Genomic DNA, 19,305 nt, shown 5'->3' on the forward strand with positions numbered 1-19,305 from the left:
TGCATTAGTTTACGATACTTTATTCTGGCCTTATCCTTAGGTGAGGTTTGTTGTTTGGACTGGAGTTGAGAACTGCAGACGTGCAGAGGAGAAATGATCATCTTCCAGTGCTGGATGTCGAGTCCCAGCCCAAAGAGTCGAACAAACTGGTATTTGTAGTAGGGATGGGCATGATTAGTCGATTGATCGATAATTGATCATTAAGAATTTCAACGATTACGTTAATTTTAATCGACAAACTGAATGTAGGTTGCTGTGCGTAGTGTGACCAAACAGGGTCCGTACATGTGTCTCTGCATCAGAAGGAGCGAGACACAAACAGTCGGTCAGTCTGCAACGTACCGAAGCACAAATGTGTATTTAACGATGATTTGTACAAGAAATTCCAGGCTTTCTGTTGTGTTCGGGACAAGTGTGAGTCCATGTGCACAGTGTATAAAGCAGCACATATGTTTCGGTGTCCAGAGGAAAAAAGCTTTACCAGGTGAGAGTCGCGCAATGTCGATGACGAGTCCCCACCTCCCTCCCCCCGTACGGTGTCCTGGTTTTGACAAACGCAAATATGGTCACACTAACCTGTATTCACCTGAGTCATGTCTTTTAATCCGACAGAAGTTGAACCGCATCAGCGACACAAGAGCTGTAGTTTTATCTTCACTGAGTTTATGCAAATTAGCGGTTTTAAGTTTCGTTTCTGTGAGAGTTGCGCAAAACTGAATTAAACACATTATAATGTCAAACGAATTGATGTGGCTCTAGAGTCGCTACGGTTTATTTGTCGTAAAGTTGAATTTATTTATGCAGATTAGTAGTGCAGATAGTCATAATAATGATGATCATTTTAATATAAAAACGTTAATGATTAATCGATAATCAATCGTTAATTCTTCCGACGATCGAAAATTTCATCGAATGCCCGTCCCTAAGTTGTAGACCGACTGGCTACAAATATGTTGAACAGTGAACGAACACTGAACAGACAGACACAGACCTTTGACTTTTGACTTATTGTTGCTTTTGTAAAACAATACTTGAATTCACTCATAATTTAGCCTGAATACAAATCATTCTTGACTTTAATGCAAACTGTTGTCTGTGTCCTCTGTTGTTTTCTCCCTCAGGCTCCTTCGTATCTAGAATCTGTCTGAATCTGGCCTGTCCTTCATTTCTTTCTTTCTGGTACACAGGCTAAACTTAACTACATTGCCATGACTAAACACTATAAAAAGTGTACAGAAAGCATTGTGGTGCAATGGCAACGTATCGATATGGATGGTCTGTGCAGCTCGTAAGTGCACTGAAATCGATGCTTCCTATTGGCTGCTCCACTTGTGCATGTCTTGGTGTCTAATGGTGATTGGTGGCTTGGCAGTCCCATAGGTGCCCTGTGTTTAACGTATTCACTTTATGAGCTATAAAAGCAAAATAGATAATCAATACTTCGCAGTCTAGCAGGGTGTGGGGTGAGCTGAGGGTACGCAGCATGGATTCGTTACTAAAGCTGCTAAAAATTGGAAGTGCTGTGTGTTTTCAGGTGGAATTAGTTTAGTAATTTTCGTTGTTTTTATGTGTTTTTCTGTTTTAAATGGCTGTAATTCTAAGTTCATCAAAGGTCCTATAGCACACAAAACTGACTCTTGTGACCTTTAAACCATGTTATTATGTTATTTCTTCAAGATCCTTGGAAGTAACAACATTATAACATGATTTAACGCTCATGTGAGTCAATTATGCATAATATAGGACCTTAAAAATAGACGTAAAAAAGTAAAAATGGTGATTGTAAAATACAGATTCATCACTGTACACCTCAGTTTCCACTTTACAATGAGTATAGTCAATCTGTGTATCATCCGTTCATTCGCTTTTCAGTATAAAACCAAAAATAAGAAAATGAAAAATCAACAGTTTTCTTCATTATTTGTCTCCAAAACCAAAATGAAAAAACAGATAACAGTTTTCGATTTTGTGTTTAAATGAAAAATGGAAAAAATCGGATAACGGCCGTTTCCGTTTCTGTGACTTCTGGACTTTTGCACCGCATATGGACGGGACCAGACCGGAACAAGACCGGGACTGAGACCGGGACCAGACCGGGACTGAGACCAGACCGGGACCAGAGCAGGGACTGAGACCGAGACCAGACCGGGACCAGAACGAGACAGAGATCAGGACTGAGACTGGGACCAGACCGAGACTGAGACCAGACCGGGACCAGAGCGGGACTGAGACCAGACCGAGACCAGAGTGGGACTGAGACCGAGACCAGACCGGGACCAGAACGAGACAGAGATCAGGACTGAGACTGGGACCAGACCGAGACTGAGACCAGACCGACCAGAACGAGACAGAGATCAGGACTGAGACTGGGACCAGACCGAGACCAGAGTGGGACAGACAGACCGAGACCAGAGGGACCCGGACCAGACCGACCAGAGTGGGACAGAGACCGAGACCAGGACCAGGCCGGGACCAGACCGAGACAGAGATCAGGACTGAGACCGGGACCAGACTGAGACCAGACCGGGACCAGGACCGGACTGAGACAGAGATCAGGACTAAGACTGGGACCAGACCAAGACTGAGACCAGACCGGGACCAGAGCGGGACTGAGACCGGGATCAGACCGGGACCAGACCGGGACCGAGACCGGGATCAGACCGGGACCAGACCGGGACCAGACCTGGGACCGAGACCAGGACTGAGACCGGGACCAGACCGGAGGCTCAGAGCCCACGGCAGGGCCAGAGCTCAAAGCTGAGGTTAGAACCCGGCGGAGGCTCGGAGTCAAAGCTCGAAGTCCACTCTGGTCCCGCTCTGGTCCCCCTCTGGTCCCGCTCTGGTCCCGGTCCTGGATCAGTCCTGGTTCAGTCCATATGCAGTGCAAAAGTCTCATAAACAGGAAACGGCCGTTATTAGTTTTTTCCATTTTTAATTTAAACACAAAATCGAAAACTGAAAAAACAAATCATTATCTGTTTTTTCATTTTGGTTTTGGAGACAAATAATAAAGAAAATAGTTGCTTTTTTCATTTTCTTATTTATGGTTTTATATTGAAAAACAGATGAACGAATGACACACAGATTATACTCTTACCGATTAACAGTGACGCTGCTGTTAACGACCCTTGTATTAACCCGAATTGTGCGTAGCGAGCGTTTTCTCTGATTGCTTTATTTCCATTTGCATATGCGCCGGTATCGATATAACCGTTTCGCTGACTGTGCCGTGTGCCTGAGACCTCTGACCTCCTGTCTTCTTCTTTTTATTCTCCAGGTGATTCTGGTGGGCTCCTCCATAAACGAACGCGACCAGATGCTGTTCATAAGCGTGGACGAGGGCTCCTCCTTCCAGCGCCAACCGGTGAACTTTAACCCCGACACGCTGCTCTTCCACCCCACCGAGGAGGACAAGCTGCTGGCCTACTGCAAAGACGGCACGGTGAGTACACGCAAATACTAACGGGGGAACTACACGACCAGTCAGGAAGTGTTTTTATTTTCTTTTGTTTACAACTTTCTACATTTTAGAAACATACAGAAAGCAATAAAGGGCCCATATTACGACATTTTCTGATTTATGTTCAGGGTCAGTGATGTTTTGCAGGTTTCAAATGCTCAAAAAATGAAAATATAATGGCATACAAAATGTGTACTTTTTTCTGGTATATTTAAGTGTATATTTTATCATTTTGTATATACCCCTTGAAAAAAAATCTACATTTAAAGCCAGATACATCTTAAAATTGTTAAAATTGTATTACATTTAAACTAACTTATATTATTTAAAATGATCAAAAACACAAAATGAAATGATACAAATAAACAGCAGGTCATTATGTATTTATTGTTTTTGTTTTTTTTCCCATAAAGTTTTGAAGAATTTCAGAATTTGCCCAAATACGTAAAAATTTAAAGTAGTTGTTTGTGTTAATTTTGAAAATACTTTAATATGTTCATGCTCAGACTTTTAAAATTATGCCACAGAGAAAAGTTTTGTCAATTTTGATGATTCTATTTATGATTCTATGTGTGATCCCTTTCACCAAATGACATTCTGATACTTTAAACCAGTAATACTTTCAAATTTGGTTTCTTCTTCCAAATGTGTATTGGTACAGCTAAAGTGATATTAAAAAGTACATTTAAACATTTATATATTAATAAGTAGAACTGGCTTCTAGGCACAAAAATGCTTATATCTGACCATATAATGTTGTTTACTCATCATAAACAGACCTGGAGTTGTGTTTTGTTTCATTCACACAAGTTTAACGCACAAACCCTGCATGTTTAGGCTGAGTTCTTTTCTCAAACAGAAAACACTCTGGTCCACCTTGTGATGTCATGCGGTAATAACAGGATGTTTTTAAGATTTTTTTCAAGATTTAAAACTTACATCAGGTTATTCATCTTGTTTCCAGATTTGTAATCTACTTAATAGGTCCGAAACAGCTTAATTCTAGTCTAGAGGTCGTTTATTTTAAGATAACTTGTCAAGTAAAATGATCTTGCCAGATAATGGACAGATAAATTCACAAATTTTAAGTCATTTTCTGATAGATTTAAGTGTTTATATCTTAAATTTTGGCCAAGCTTTTTGCAGTGTGTTAACTTGAAAAGGTGGAACAGAGCATTTTGAGCTTTGGAGATGGAGACAGACTAATTTGTGAATGAAAAAACGCAAACCCAGGTATGTTTTTGATGAGGTAACAACATTATAACATGGCTTCACAAGAGTCAGTTTTGCATAATGTAGGACCTTTAAATTTTGATGCAAGATATATAGAATTACGTAGCAAAACCTCAAAATATATAATCACTATATTTTTTTTATATTTAAATTCTGAAAGTAGCAACGCTTTTCTTTGTTGTCAGCACCTTCTCTCAATGAGCTTCTCCTGAAATGTTTTTTTTTACTTCACATCTGTGCCTTGTCAGAGTCAAGAAATGCCAAAAGTGCAAACCAGGAGAGAGCATATGGTGGCCATTTTTATTTTTTTTTATTTTTTTATGTGAAACAAGTTCTGCCTTTTGTTTCCATCACAAATGTTTAACTCACAAATCGTGCAGAGAGGAAGTGCTCCACTGTGTTTTTAACCTCCATACACCTTCACTAGAATCATTTGGGTCATTTTAGCCGTGGAATTGCAAATCTCTAACGAACAAAAGGTAAAATGAAGCTGTTAACTAGAGGGAACAGCATTCTAACATGGCTTAAAGCTCATAAGTAGCCATTTTGCGTAATGTAGAACCTTTAACATAAGCCAATAGTTTATGCACAGGGCAGAATGTAGGAATGTGGGCACAATTATATTTTCTTCCAGCGGCCCCACAAAAAAAACGGTCTTATCAAAGCAGACAGAGGTTTCCACAGTGCACTCCATGTTCTCTCTGTAGCTCATGGCGCCAGATTCTGCATGAAGCGTTTTTCACCGCAACAATCCGTTTGCACACGTCCCCGTATCGCACGAGCTCCACCGGACACGGGATGTACCGGAACGCCATACAGCTGCAGGGGACAGGGACAATCAAAGCCAAGCAGAATTCAAAGGAACGCACAGAAGAAAATGTAAATGGCGTTTGAGGTTTGCAAAGTCTCCTTCCGGTCCAATTCATACTTTCACAGTCTCTGTCTCTGTAGATTTAGACAAACTTTATTGATACACAAGGGGAATTATTTGGACACAGAAGCTCATACATCACAATATAATATAATAACAAAGATAAAAAAATATAAATGATAATAATAAATTCTAAATAAGTAGCAAAAAAATGGTGAAAGACAGGTGTTAAATAAGGCATAATTATATAAATGTATGTAAAAGTACAAATAAAATAGAAAAATAAGTAACTAGATAGAAGTTACCATGGTGACACAACGCACACATTAGTACAAAAAAGTTTTAAGATTATCGGAAAATTCACTTTAATGGTTCTGTTTGTTGTGTTTGATTTTCAACAAAAACGTGAGAGTGACTAAATTGAAAAAACAAAAAACAGAATCATCTCGCCTGTGCAAAACTAAATGCAAACTAAATCAGATTGTATTAAACTAAAGCTCATATTTAAAGGTTGTATGGAGGATTTTTAAAAATATTTTTTCAAATTGTCAATGAAAGTTCAAAATAGAATTATAAAGAAGAAGCAGCCTTGTAATTATGATGACCAAAAAAAAAAAGAAAAATCCATCAACTGTGAATGTAGTGAGGGCAGATAAACATCAGCCAATAGATAACAAGGCTACCTCTTTATCTATTGGCTGTTAGGTTGTCAATCAAATTCCCTACGTTTCTAGCGTCGCTGACTTGCCGACGCGCTGGGATTGGGTGGTTTATGTTCGCGGTTCATGTTTAGCGGTTCTTGGCGTCTTTTTTGAACTGTAGCTCTCAGTTTGCACAAATTTTGTTTTAATGGCAGAGAAGAATTCACGACCGGTTCGCCGCAAAAGAAAGTCAGTTTTTGACGTTGCTGAAAGAAGAAGAGAAGGGGAAAAAAGGACAAACAGTCGCTGCATTTCTCTTTCCTCGGAAAATCTTCTATACAACCTTTAAGGCTACGTTTAGACTGCAGGGCTTAATGCTTCATTTGGATTTTTTGCGAGGTCGTTCACATTTCCAATTAAATGTGACTTGGCCCAATGAGATTCATTTGGTCTTCTGATATTTTATGATATTAGGTTCTTTTTACAGATCAAGAGTTTGTTTTTCATACCTGACAGTTTCGACTGCTCACTAACGGACACGTCACAGCAACATCCAACACCACGTGACCACTCTGAGGAAGACCGCTAGTGAGCAGTCGAAATTGTCAGGTCTGAAAAACAAGCTCTTGGTCTGTGAAAAGAACCTAATAACGTAAATGCTACTTGTGTGTGATCTCCAGTGGGAACTTTAAACGCCTCAAAAGTGTCCCGCATGTGCATTGGAGGACACAACGACGTCACAAGCAGCTCTGTGTTTACGGAAGTCACCTAAACGCTGGGCTTGTCTCCCAAAATACGGTGCAGTTCTTCATAAAATGGACAGGTTACACGTCCACGACCGGAGTCTTTAGCCTCCTTGTATTTGGGTCACAGGCTCTTTATTTTTGTTGATGTTCTGATAAGACCTCTCCAATTTGGCTTGAATACATCCCCCCAAATATTAATAAAGTCTCTAACCTCGCTTTCCCTCCATTGACTAGACTCTGAGCCTGACGTGTAGGTCGGATGAATGCGACCTGGCCGTTCAGACTGAAATCGCATGTCAAAAGATCGGATATGTGTAATGTAGAAACAGAGGGAGGACCCAAAATGCAGGACTGTTTTAAAGTATTTAAAACAAACCCATAAATCCCAAAAAAAAATCTAAAACTTGAAACTAAACTGCCACGACATGAGACAAGATGAGACGCTGACAGTGACAATGGACCAACAAAGGGCAGAGGAGAGCACAGGGTATAAACGCACACAGACACAGGTGAAACACATTAGGGCAGGGCAAACAATCAGGACAGGAATAAAACTCAAACTACAAACAGACAGGACTAATGTCAAAATAAAACACCAAGGGCACACAACACTACAGGAAAAGACACACCAAAATAAGCAAAAACAACAACTATATAACATGAACCATGACAATATGTATCGGTTTTAGGAGCACATATCCAAGTGTCCTGGGTCGCATTTGAAAAAAAAACGGATCTGTGTCGTTCAGACTGTCATTAAAAGATCAGATTAGGTCACATCGGGGGCCAAAAAATCGAGTATGGGTCACTTCAGGCTGCAGTCTGAACGTAGTCTAAGGCCGGGCGTACACTGTGCGATTTTTGACCCTTTTTGAGCCAATTTTTCGCTCGTGCGACTGTTTTGGGGATCGGGCCGAGTTTTGGCTTCATCGTGTGTCGTGCTTCGTGTAGTTTACATGGGGTAAAGAGAACCGATTAATGACTCACGACCAGCTCCCGATCGACATTCGTAGGTCGCAAGAAAATCAAACTTGTTTGAAATCCAGTCGCCTCTCGTGAGGATTTCGCTCTGTTGAAGTTGTTCCACGAGCCGATTTGCCAGAATCTGGCAGACTGCGCATGCGCGGACGCAGAAGTGGCTCAGCATTGTGTCTCCGCACATCTGTGGTTTTCTAATTCCGTGGTTTTTTTTTCTTCGTGGTTTTCTACTTCCGGAACAACAACTTTGACAACTCCGGTCGTTATGTGAACGTACAGTGTGAGCAGGCAAGTCGCATCCGAGCATCGGTTCGTTCAGTGTGAGAACATGATTCGTGAGCTGTGAACTGTTAAACCCTGTGATTTGGTCGTACAGTTTAAGCTGGGGCTGAGTGACACGACCGAAAATATCGCACAGTGTACACCCGGCATTAGTCTCACAAAGCCTCAGACAGAGCAGAACCTACAGTTGGCATCACGATCCAGGAGATGTTTATGCCATCAGCTGCACAGAATATTGTATAGTATGAGAAGGGTGAAGTGTCTTGCTCAGGGACACAATGAACATGCAGTGCCAGTGGTAATCATATCTGTTTATCGCTTGATTTCTCTCCTGCATGTAACTTTTCGTATCTGCTTGTCTCCACAGCTACATTACTGTTTTGCCTTGTTGCAAACCCCCAAACCTAAACCACAAATCTTACATTGTGCGTTAATAAGCAAATCCTTGTAAAATATTGTGAAATTATTAAACCTAAAAGACAAATTAAGGTTCCGTGGCAATTAAATGAACAAGTCAACAATTCTGCGGTAAGCCAGCAGGGTCAAAAGTGCAAGTCTGATTCAAGTGCTCTTCTGCTTCAATAAGTAACCAGAATTAATAACCAGAATGAATGTCCTGACTGCAGACATTACTTTATAAAGGATGAGTTCTACTAATGTCAAATGAGATGGACTTAGTAGTACTCATAAAACTCCATCCAGGGAGCTTCAACTTACATCAATTGCCTACCTTATGACGCTATGACTAAATAAATCATGAAAAATGGATTACTTCTCCAACTAGACGCTCCGTAACTTAACAATTCTATAAAAAATTACAAAGCATGTGTATGTGTTTTGCTTGTTTTTTCATCTATGCAAACTTAAAGGTCCTATATTTATAAAAAAAATATATATATCTTTGTGTCATATAATAATGTTGTTACCTAGAGATTAGTTTCGTTTCATATACACATACTTTGAGTGATCAGTTATCATTAGTAGGGATGTAACGATATCCAAATCTCACGGTACGATGTTTTCACGATTTACATCTCACCCGATATTTTGTGGAGATTAACAAAATTGTGAATACGCTACTTTTTCCTCTTAAAATGCCTTGACAAGACTTAATCCAAAGAACTAAGATTTAAAAGTGCTTAGAACTGCCATTTCTGCACCAAAATGGAGCAAAGGATCATGGTCGATGTAGTTCCCTCAGTTTGTTTAGCTTTTGCTGCACCATAACAATGAGTTTAAGCAAAGAAACTTGTAATTCAACATATTGTGATGGCCCACGATATTATTGTAAAACTTTTGACAATACAAGGAGAAGATTCAGTTTGTCGACTGGACAAAAGTTAGTTTGATTGAAGACGTTTCGCAGCTCATCCAAGCTGCTTCTTCAAGAAACATCTTCAAACATCTAGTCGACAAACTGAATTTTCTCCTCGCCGTGGATTCTACCTGGACGACTGAGGGATTCTTCACACTTTTGACAATAGGATATCACAATATTTTGGTTATTGTTACATCCCTAATCATTAGTTTGTCTACATCTCCAAAATCTGCTCCACCTTATGATGCCATGTAGTTTTCATGTTAACGCTTCTCCTTTACCTTTTGTTCAGTAGAGACCGATAATGCCTGAAATCATCCAAATGATTCTAGTGAAGATATAATGAGTTTAAAAACACAATGGAGCTCTTCCTGTATTACCACAATACATCACAACAGAGTGTGAACACAGAGCTTTCTGAATAAGAAAGAATTCATCTTAAAAATCCACACCTCCAAGAATGTTTGTGATGAGGAAACAGTGTTATCACGGATCAGAAAATAGCACAATATGGACCCTTTAATGACACAAATCTTTTCTTTTTTTTTCCATTACCAATACCAGTAAAATTGCAGTAAAAATGAATTTATTTTCCAGAACATTTTGAGCTTTGGAGATGTAGACAGGTGAATAAATCAGGATTATTGAACATGTGTAAATGAAACAAAATACAGCTCAGATATATTTTTGATGAGGTAACAATATTATAACTTGGCTTGACGTGCACAAGAGTCAATTTTGTGTAATACAGGACCTTTTAAACATTTAAAAGTGAGTATTGTCCAGTTAATTACTTTGTTTTTTATTTCCTAGACAGACTTATAGACCAGTGTCACAGCACGGTTTAACTAAGTACAGTAAATACATGTTTTGTAATCCGTAACTGTAAGTATCAGCTGCTATTTTGATCCATTTTGTTTCTAAACTCTTCACCCTCCCCAGTCTTTCACACATAAGGGATCGCTCGTCTGCACAGATCAATACATTTTCATTATGGACTGAATCAATGCTCCAGCTCCCCGCTTCACTTTAACACCACACTTTTTCTCACAGCTCATAAAATATAAAATATAAAATATAGGCCAACCGCATACCTATTGAGTGATGGAATAACTTAGGTTTGCCAAGCATGAAATTTCTATGGCTTTGTATGTTTTATGTGTTTTGTTTTTTATTGAGTTTTTTATCTTGTTTTGTTACAGCTCTATGCTTCCACGGACCTGGGGAGGAAGTGGACTCTACTGCAAGAGAGAGTCACCAAGGACAAAATCTTCTGGTGAGTCTGAAACGCACCTGTTCGCCGTGTTGCAGTGTCGGTCTGGTACCGAGTAACAATGGACAGGTTAACTATAGGCTGGAACGCTAAAGTAAAACTGCTTGCATAAATATTTCAGAAATGTAGCAGGTTTGTTATCAGACTAACCCGTTCACCCAAAACTCATTTAAGTTAGGACTCAATTTTTGTGCTGAACCAACCATTTACAAAGACTGTTTTCCTCCATTCGTAAGCTATTATTTTTGTTTTAGATTTATTTATAAGGAATTTATTGATAATTGTTCTAAAAATAACATTTAGGACCATTTTACTGAGTGCAATAATTTAAAACCTTATGTACTTATACCTCTCTGCTTGTGTAAAGATGCTTGCATTATAGTGTTTCTAGTCTCAGTGCAAATTAAAATTAAAATGATTCCATTTGTATTGATATTAAATGAAAGGAAAACTCAGTAAAAATCAATATAAATATAGGACAAGTATTTCTTTATCTATTTCTTTAATAGGAAGAAGTCACATTAACAAGTGTAAATATGATGGGTTATAACAACCAAACTAATTTACTTGTGCAGTTCTTAGGTAGAAAACCAAAAGTACAACATAGAAATAGATGACGACAACTAGTGTCATAGTACTCGAAAATGGTCTTGGTCTCCAGACTGTTTCTTTACGGTCTTGGTCTCGGACTCGACCGTGTTTGGACTCAGTCTTGTCTCGGTCTTGAAGGAGTTTGGACTCGGTCTTGTCTCCGTCTTGAAGGTGCTTGGACTCGGTCTTGTCTCCGTCTTGAAGGCACTTGGACTCGGTCTTGTCTCCGTCTTGAAAGCGCTTGGACTCGGTCTTGTCTTGATCTTGAAGGAGCTCAGACTCAGCCTTGTCTCGATCTTGAAGGAGCTCGGACTCGGTCTTGTCTCCGTCTTGAAGGCGCTTGGACTCGGTCTTGTCTTGATCTTGAAGGCGCTTGGACTCGGCCTTGTCTCGATCTTGAAGGTGCTTGGACTCGGTCTTGTCTCCGTCTTGAAGGTGCTTGGACTCGGTCTTGTCTCCGTCTTGAAGGCACTTGGACTCGGTCTTGTCTCGATCTTGAAAGCGCTTGGACTCGGTCTTGTCTTGATCTTGAAGGAGCTCAGACTCAGCCTTGTCTCGATCTTGAAGGAGCTCGGACTCGGTCTTGTCTCCGTCTTGAAGGCGCTTGGACTCGGTCTTGTCTTGATCTTGAAGGCGCTTGGACTCGGCCTTGTCTCGATCTTGAAGGTGCTTGGTCTCGGTCTTGTCTCGATCTTGAAGGCGCTTCGTCTTGGTCTTGTCTCGATCTTGAAGGCGCTTGGACTCGGTCTTGTCTCGGTCTTGAAAGTGCTTGGACTTCATCTTGTCTTGGACTCGATGTCTGACACTTGACGAGTGTGATCATATTTCATTACGGCAGCTGCTGTCGGCAGTAAACTTGTACCGGTGTGCAGGAGTGCACGGGGCGTCTTTCTGCAGCTTCTGCACTCGTGTGGAGCCTGCAGACCTCAACAGCATGTGCCCTCACCTACCAGCGGGGTAGAAAACTGTAGAAAATTACAAAGAGGGTCTCGATGGGCCGTGGTCTTGTTTTGTCTCAGTCTCAACCTTTAAAATTCTTGTCTCGGTCTCGACCGTCAGAGGTCTTGGTCTTGTCTCAGTCTTGTGACTACAGCACTTACAACAACACAAGGAAATGTACAAAAAAAAAGTTTTGACTAATGACACATGACTAGTTTGATTTTAGCCAGTTCAGTTCAGTTACACTATTCTGTAAAAATGTGAAAAACTGGATCGCAAAACCACTAATACAATATGACTCATAACTTATAAACTCCCTCCATCTCCCTACCTCATCTTAAACCATGTCCTCCCTGTGCCTCATCCCTCTTGTTGCTCTTCTTGCACAAGTTCCCGGTGTAACTTTCCACATCTCAGTGCAACTCTGACTATGACACCGCTCGTGTTTAGAGATTCAAATCGCTGCCGAGGGTTTAGTCGCTGGCTCTAGTTTGTGTTGTGATACTAAATCAGGCAAACCTTCCCACCCAAAACCCCAAGTCTTGGCCTTTCTTTCCATACCAAACCATTTAACTTGGTGTTTCCTTAACTCAGAACACATTTTTACTGTTTTACATGGATTAGAGGTTTTCTGAGATATTGTCTTGAAGTAATACATTTAAGTCACGTTTAATAAGACCAGTTTGCTTTCTTGGTGCAATAATGTAGAACTTTATACAAACAGAGAGGAATTATAAAGTCGTTGTGGTAGCGATTCATTCATATACCACATTTCTGTCTACTTTCTCAAGAGAATCTAAGTGACTATCACATATAAATAAATACACAAATGAATAACAAAATAAATGAATAACTAAATACAATCAGTATGTAATTCAACTGGAAACAATCTCATGGAAAATAATGCATGAATAAACAGTTTTTAGTATTGCAATTGAACACTAAATCTTTTTTCGCTACCAAACTGTGGTGTTTTAATCGCATTATTTACTATTCCTGGTCATTTCTGTCAACTTTTTTAGTATTTGTAGCTTTCTGGTCAAAAATGTCTAAACTGTGTGCTGCCTCCAGTGGCCTCTTCTATTTCAAGTACCGTATTTTTTGGACTATAAGCTGCACTTTTTTCATGGATTGGTGTTCCTGCAACTTATACATTAAAATATACTGTATAATTTCAGATGTTGATTATTTTCACACTGACAGACGTGAATGAAAAATTTAAACATAAACTTATAAAGGGTGCAATCACACTAGCCTATGGTTCTATGGCCTGCACTCACACCTGCACACATCTACACGGCGCTGTTAGTTTACATGTCGTGCAGTAGTGCTATCGCTTTAGCAGAGAAGACAAGCCCAGTGGCAGAAATATGTCTTAAATAGTGAGACAGATGTGAGTCCTGCTGCGATACACGCTCCTCTGTGAGTTTACTGAGTTAACGACGCGCAAAGGAGTGAGGACAGACAGAGACGAGAGGCTGCAAAACTTTTGTCGCAGTCCGCAGTTCTCATTGAACGTAAGTGCAGATTCCCCGTACGTTTTGGAGCGGACTTTATTAGCTGTTTTCCTTGTATGAGCAACATCAGCGCACACACAGGGCTCGTATAGTAAAGTCTTGCATGTGCGCGTACATGAGCAACCGTGCCGTGCTTTGGCCCACCTCCTAGATTCATCATAAATTTCCCCTCAAAAATTTGCCTGATTCATCTGCCGGTTTCACTTCATGGAAACCGTCTGACCATTAGGATTCGTTCGCTCAATGGTAGGCGGGTACTTTATTATTTAACCAATCACTGCTGTTTGGTCGTGATGTATGTAATGCACCAAATCCCGTAGGAAGAAGGGCAATAGTGTCTTTCCCCTTGATAAACTTCACCAAATATTCTCTTTGTTCCGGCTTTAAATCCTCAATCTCGGGAATCGTTGCCAACACAGAATGTCTGTCTTCGTCTACATCCATCTCGACCGCTTTGTTTACTGTTGTGTTGTTCCACAAAAGAGACCCAGACAGGCACTTGAGTTTGACGTCATGGCTTCACAGCTCTTCACTGATTGGTCGGTGCGTGGTCTACAACTTCCGAGGTTCTTGCAAACAGTCTAGTGTATTCTGATTCCTGACCTAGTCGCTGAAGAGAAAAGAACTTGAGCGAAGGCAGTAGGCGACACCAGCCTGGCTACCAAAAAATATCACATAGTCCAGTGCGACTTACATATGTTTTTTATATGTTTGTTTTTTTCTTCTTCTTTATGCATTTTTTGGCTGGTGCGAACTTATAGTCTGGAAAATACAGTACTATGTGACACCACACAAGACTGCCCTGACTTACAGCTAGATGTTTCTGGTTACAAACATCTGACTGCAGGGGTTTGTGTGATTACCTGATCAGCCAATCACACTGCTCCTTATATTCTTAGACCCCACCCCTTCTCCCTGTCACCCTTTTCTTTAGTCCTACAGGTACTTCCTAATTTTGCAGCTCTATACACGCATAACAATTTCGGACTTCCGGTCATCGCACAATGCATACTGGGAAGGATCCTCTGAAAAAGTGAGCATCAAACCACCATGTTTGATTTTCCAATAGGATGCGTCTGTTGTCAAAGCCGATCTTTTCTAGTCTTTTGAACCACATTTTGTTTTGGTTCTGATATTGTCATATTTTAGTTTGGGATTCGGACATCGTAATTGTGTGGTTGTTGGATCCTAACAGCGGAAAACGGCTCGAGAAATGGAGCTTCGGAAGTTTGCGAACTCCATAAATGCAAAAGGGAATCAGATGTGTGACTGCAAACCTCCGTTCAAACTGTTTCCCTTCCCAACGGAATTGAAAAATAGTGAAAGACGAAGGCGATGGGCAGGATTGATACACAGGAAGGAAATCTTTGGCTGCCCAAGAAATCATCCCGAGTTTACAGCGAACGTTTTATATGTAGAGCGCCAACAAAGCACTTTTTCGGAGGATCCTTCCCAGCGTGCATTGCGAGGTGACCGGAAGTCCGAAATTGTATTTGAAATCTGATTCTGGGCGGAGTTTATGTGTTTAGTCCCACTTTAAACTTTTCTGTCAAAATGTGAAAAAAAGCTGGATAGCAAACCCATCAATAATACTTTAACCTACTTCCCGTACCTCATTCATCTTGTTGAACTTACGTAAGCTCCCGATGTAACTTCCCACCACCCCGGCTTCTGTTTAGAGATTCAAATCGCTAGCTGGAGGTAGACCTAGCTTGTGTGCGTTCTTCCCATAAGAGTCCCGTGATTTATACCAGGGCTCCCGAGGCACAAATCATCCTCCCAAAAGAAGCAGAGAGGCTGGTGGGCTACACTCCTCTGGGCTCCTCTGGTACGCAAGTTAGAGCTGCTAATGTCTCGCCATTAAAGTGAAGAATGGCTGTCAGTGAGCTGGAGATATGAGAATGTAGTCAGAGATGCATTGTGCTCTTCTATATGCACGGGCTATATAAATAACGGGACGATAGATTGGTGCGCTTTGCATATAGTAGGCACAGTGGGACAAAGTATTTTCAGAAACATAATATTGAAGATGGGTTTAGGCAAGTTTGTCTAAGTGTTTATTGAAAAGTTTGTGCCCACGTGCTCTGCTATAATGAATAAACCTGTCGATTGTCGCATTAAAAATCATAATGTTTTGGTTATTCAGTGTTCAAAAGGTGAACAAGAAGTTTAAAGGTCCTATCAAAGTCCTGCACGGGAACATTTTTGAGACCCGCACCCGTCCACACGTGCAGTTCAGCTCCACACCCGCCCGTTAACCCGTGATTATGTCAAAGTTAAATCCGCACCCACCCGGACCCGTTAACATTCCACCTGTAACCCGCCCGTGCCCCTGATAAATTGAGGTCAGCTCATTAGACCGACAGCCCAATAGTCCAGGACTAAACCAGGACTAATCCAGGACAAAACCAGGACTAAACCAGGACTAAACAAGGACTGAGCCTACACTGTATCATTAGTGAATTATAAATATATACACGCTGCAAACCGCAGGGCCGATCACCAGGACTGGACCAGAACTACACAGGGACCAGCTCAGGTCTAAACCAGGACTAATCCAGGTCTAAACAAGGACTTAACCAGGACTAAAAGAGAAGTAAAACAGAACTGAACCTACGCCGTGTCATTAGCGTATTTTAGATATACACACGCCGATCACCAGGACTACACCAGGACTTGACCAGGATTGAACCAGGACTAAACCAGGTCTAAACCAGGACTTAACCAGGACTAAACCAAGTCTAAACAAGAACTAAACCAATACTGAACCAGTGTCATTAGCGTAAATATATACATGCTGCTACCGCTGGGCCAATAGCCATGACTACACCAGGACTGGATCAGGTCTAAACCAGGACTACAGCAGGACGAAACCAGGACTGGACCAGGTCTAAACCAGGACTAAACCAGGAGCACAGCTGCCGAGGCGATCACCTCCGCTGAAGTCTCTCTCAGCCTTGTCCATCGTTCCAGGAAAAGGCCGGGACACGGCACTTGTTTCCAGGGCAACAGACGTCCTGGACACGCGTCAAGTATTTTTCTCCCGTTTGTCGTTCATTTGATTCACCTGACCCGCCCATGTGTAATCACTACCCGCCCGTAAAATTCCATAACGTTAAAACCCGCCCGTTTTAGCAACTATTTGCACGGACCTGACCCAGTGCAAGACTCTGCGTCCTACATTACTCAGAACTGACTTGTAAACTTTAGGTCATGTTAGAATGGTATTATCTCATCAAAAACATTCCTGGAGTTTTGTTTCATTCATACATGTTTAAATAACCATTTATTATTCATATGTCTGTGTCTCCAGAGCTCAAAATGTTCTGGTCCACCTTGTGATGTCATGAAGCTGTAGTTTTCAAGTTAACAGCTCCTTTTACCTTTTGTTCAGTAGAGACTGGCAATAACAGGTCTGAATGATTCCAGTGAAGGTGTATGGAGTTTAAAAACACCGTGGAGCACTTCCTGTATTATGACATCACGAGGTGGAACAGAGCGTTTTCTGTTTGAGAAAAGAACTGGGTGTAAATATGCCAGGTCTGCGTGTTAAACATGTATGAAAAGAACAAAACACAACTCCAGGTCTGTATTTGATAAAGAAACAACATTATAACCAGTGTTGGGAGTAACGCGTTATAAAAGTAACGAATTACAGTAATGCATTACTTTTTGCTGTAACGCAGTAATGTAAGGCATTACAAGGGAAAAAATAGTAATATTTTACTCGGTATAAATGTGAGTAACGCGCGTTACAGTGTTTTTTTAACCTGGATTGAAGTGGTGGGTGTTTCTTCATACAAATTCGCTAAAATCACCTCGATATCAGCAGCGGTGAAACGCCGGAGACACGCCCTCATAGACCTTCAGGTGACCGCGGGCGAAAGGACTGACAAAGAACTCCACGCTGTTTAGACCTGGTTTAGACCTGGGTCAGTTTTGGTTTAGACCTGGGTCAGTTTTGGTTTAGACCTGGTTTAGACCTGGGTCAGTTCTGGTTTAGACCTGGTTTACACTCGTCCCTCCCTCTATCGCAGTTCACTTTTCGCTGTCTCGCAGATTTTTATTTATTTATTTATTTTTGTGCAATTTTGCATGCCCTGTTTTTTTTTACATTGTATGAATGCGTATTGCGTTCCTCCCGCTGCGTCCTGACTGGCCAAGGGACTCCTGTCTCCTGTACAGTACAGTACAGAATGTGTTCAGCTGCCAAATTTAAATACATGTTCAGTCTCTAGCAGTGTGATTCTGAAGTGCTGTACGGTTGCAAGTTTTCTCCCCGACGAAAACCCACAACGTCGACGAAACGTTCTGCACCGACAAAGGCTCCTGCGCTCGCACCCAAAAGACAGAGGACGATGCAAACCATCACACAAAAAGTTGGACTTCTGGACACGCTGAAGGAAGGTAGAAGTTACGCGCTGTAACAGACTCTTGCACCGGCTCGGGTCCCTGCAAATAGTTGCTGAAATCAGGGCCGCGAGCCCGAGCAGCAGGTCGGGTGACAGCCGCTCTTACCTCCGTGAGGTGCGGAGCAGAGCCGCTCCTTTCTCCTGCGGTCACCTTCGAGCCCGTCCCGACAGTGAGTCCTGTTTTAGTCCTAGTTCAGTTCTAGTTTAGTCCTAGTTCACTTCTGGTTTAGTCCTGGTTCAGCTCTGGTTTAGTCCTGGTTTAGACCTGGTTTAGTCCTGGTTCAGTCCATATACAGCGCAAAAGTTATTTTGGTGAGAGTAACTTAAAGTAATGCAATAGTAATGTAATGCCTTACATTTTAAATGCAGTAATATTGTAATGTAACAAATTACTTTGAAATGACAGTAATAGGTAATAAATAACGCATTACAGTTTCAAAGTAACTTGCCCAACAGTGATTATAACATACAGTAGATCAGAAAATCGTGTAATATGGGCCCTTTTAAACTTTCTGATTTAATGTCATTCTGTTTCTCAAAGTTCAAAATCTCGTAAACAAAAAACAAAAAACAAAAAAAAAAACACAGTAACTACTTGAGCATCAAAACAAGACTGGATTGTTTGTCTCTGGCCTGGACTTAAAATCTCATCATGATTCCCACTGTAATGGAGAGTCTTTTGAAAGCACGGGGCACAGGCTACGGGCTGGATAAAAGAACTTAATAAATAAACAAGATGTATTCCAGATGGGTATCTCGGGCCCTCTGACAGTTTGATGGCTTGTTCGCTCTCTGTGGTAAATAACAGCGATATGAATCAGATCAGATAGGCCACAGGAACACAGGCCTGCACGGATTCCTCTAAAGTGAAATTGCATATTTGAAAAGTGCAGAATCATAATCTTGAATTCGCAATTGTCGAAAGTGGGTAAGTTTTTATCAGTGTTGTTACATTAGAACGCTCGAGTGATTATTAGAAGCTATTATGATCAAGGATAAGATAACCTATTGTCGTAAAGGGGAATTAGCGTTTCTGTCCAATTT

At 41.1% G+C, this 19,305-nt stretch overlaps 1 protein-coding gene across 1 annotated transcript in view; it reads left to right on the forward strand.

Moving 5' to 3' along the window:
• Positions 1–19,305, forward strand: part of sorcs2 (sortilin-related VPS10 domain containing receptor 2) — a 332,144-nt gene that overhangs the window by 216,921 nt on the left and 95,918 nt on the right. Inside the window, exons 3-4 of the mRNA XM_055156812.1 lie at positions 3,278–3,442; positions 10,732–10,805. Of these exons, the coding sequence (XP_055012787.1) occupies positions 3,278–3,442; positions 10,732–10,805 (239 nt within the window). The remainder of the gene's footprint in view (positions 1–3,277; positions 3,443–10,731; positions 10,806–19,305) is intronic.

The sequence above is a fragment of the Boleophthalmus pectinirostris genome, unplaced genomic scaffold, assembly GCF_026225935.1.
Source record: "Boleophthalmus pectinirostris isolate CB_2022bp ecotype Guang Dong unplaced genomic scaffold, ASM2622593v1 HiC_scaffold_20, whole genome shotgun sequence".
Lineage (NCBI taxonomy): Eukaryota > Metazoa > Chordata > Actinopteri > Gobiiformes > Gobiidae > Boleophthalmus > Boleophthalmus pectinirostris.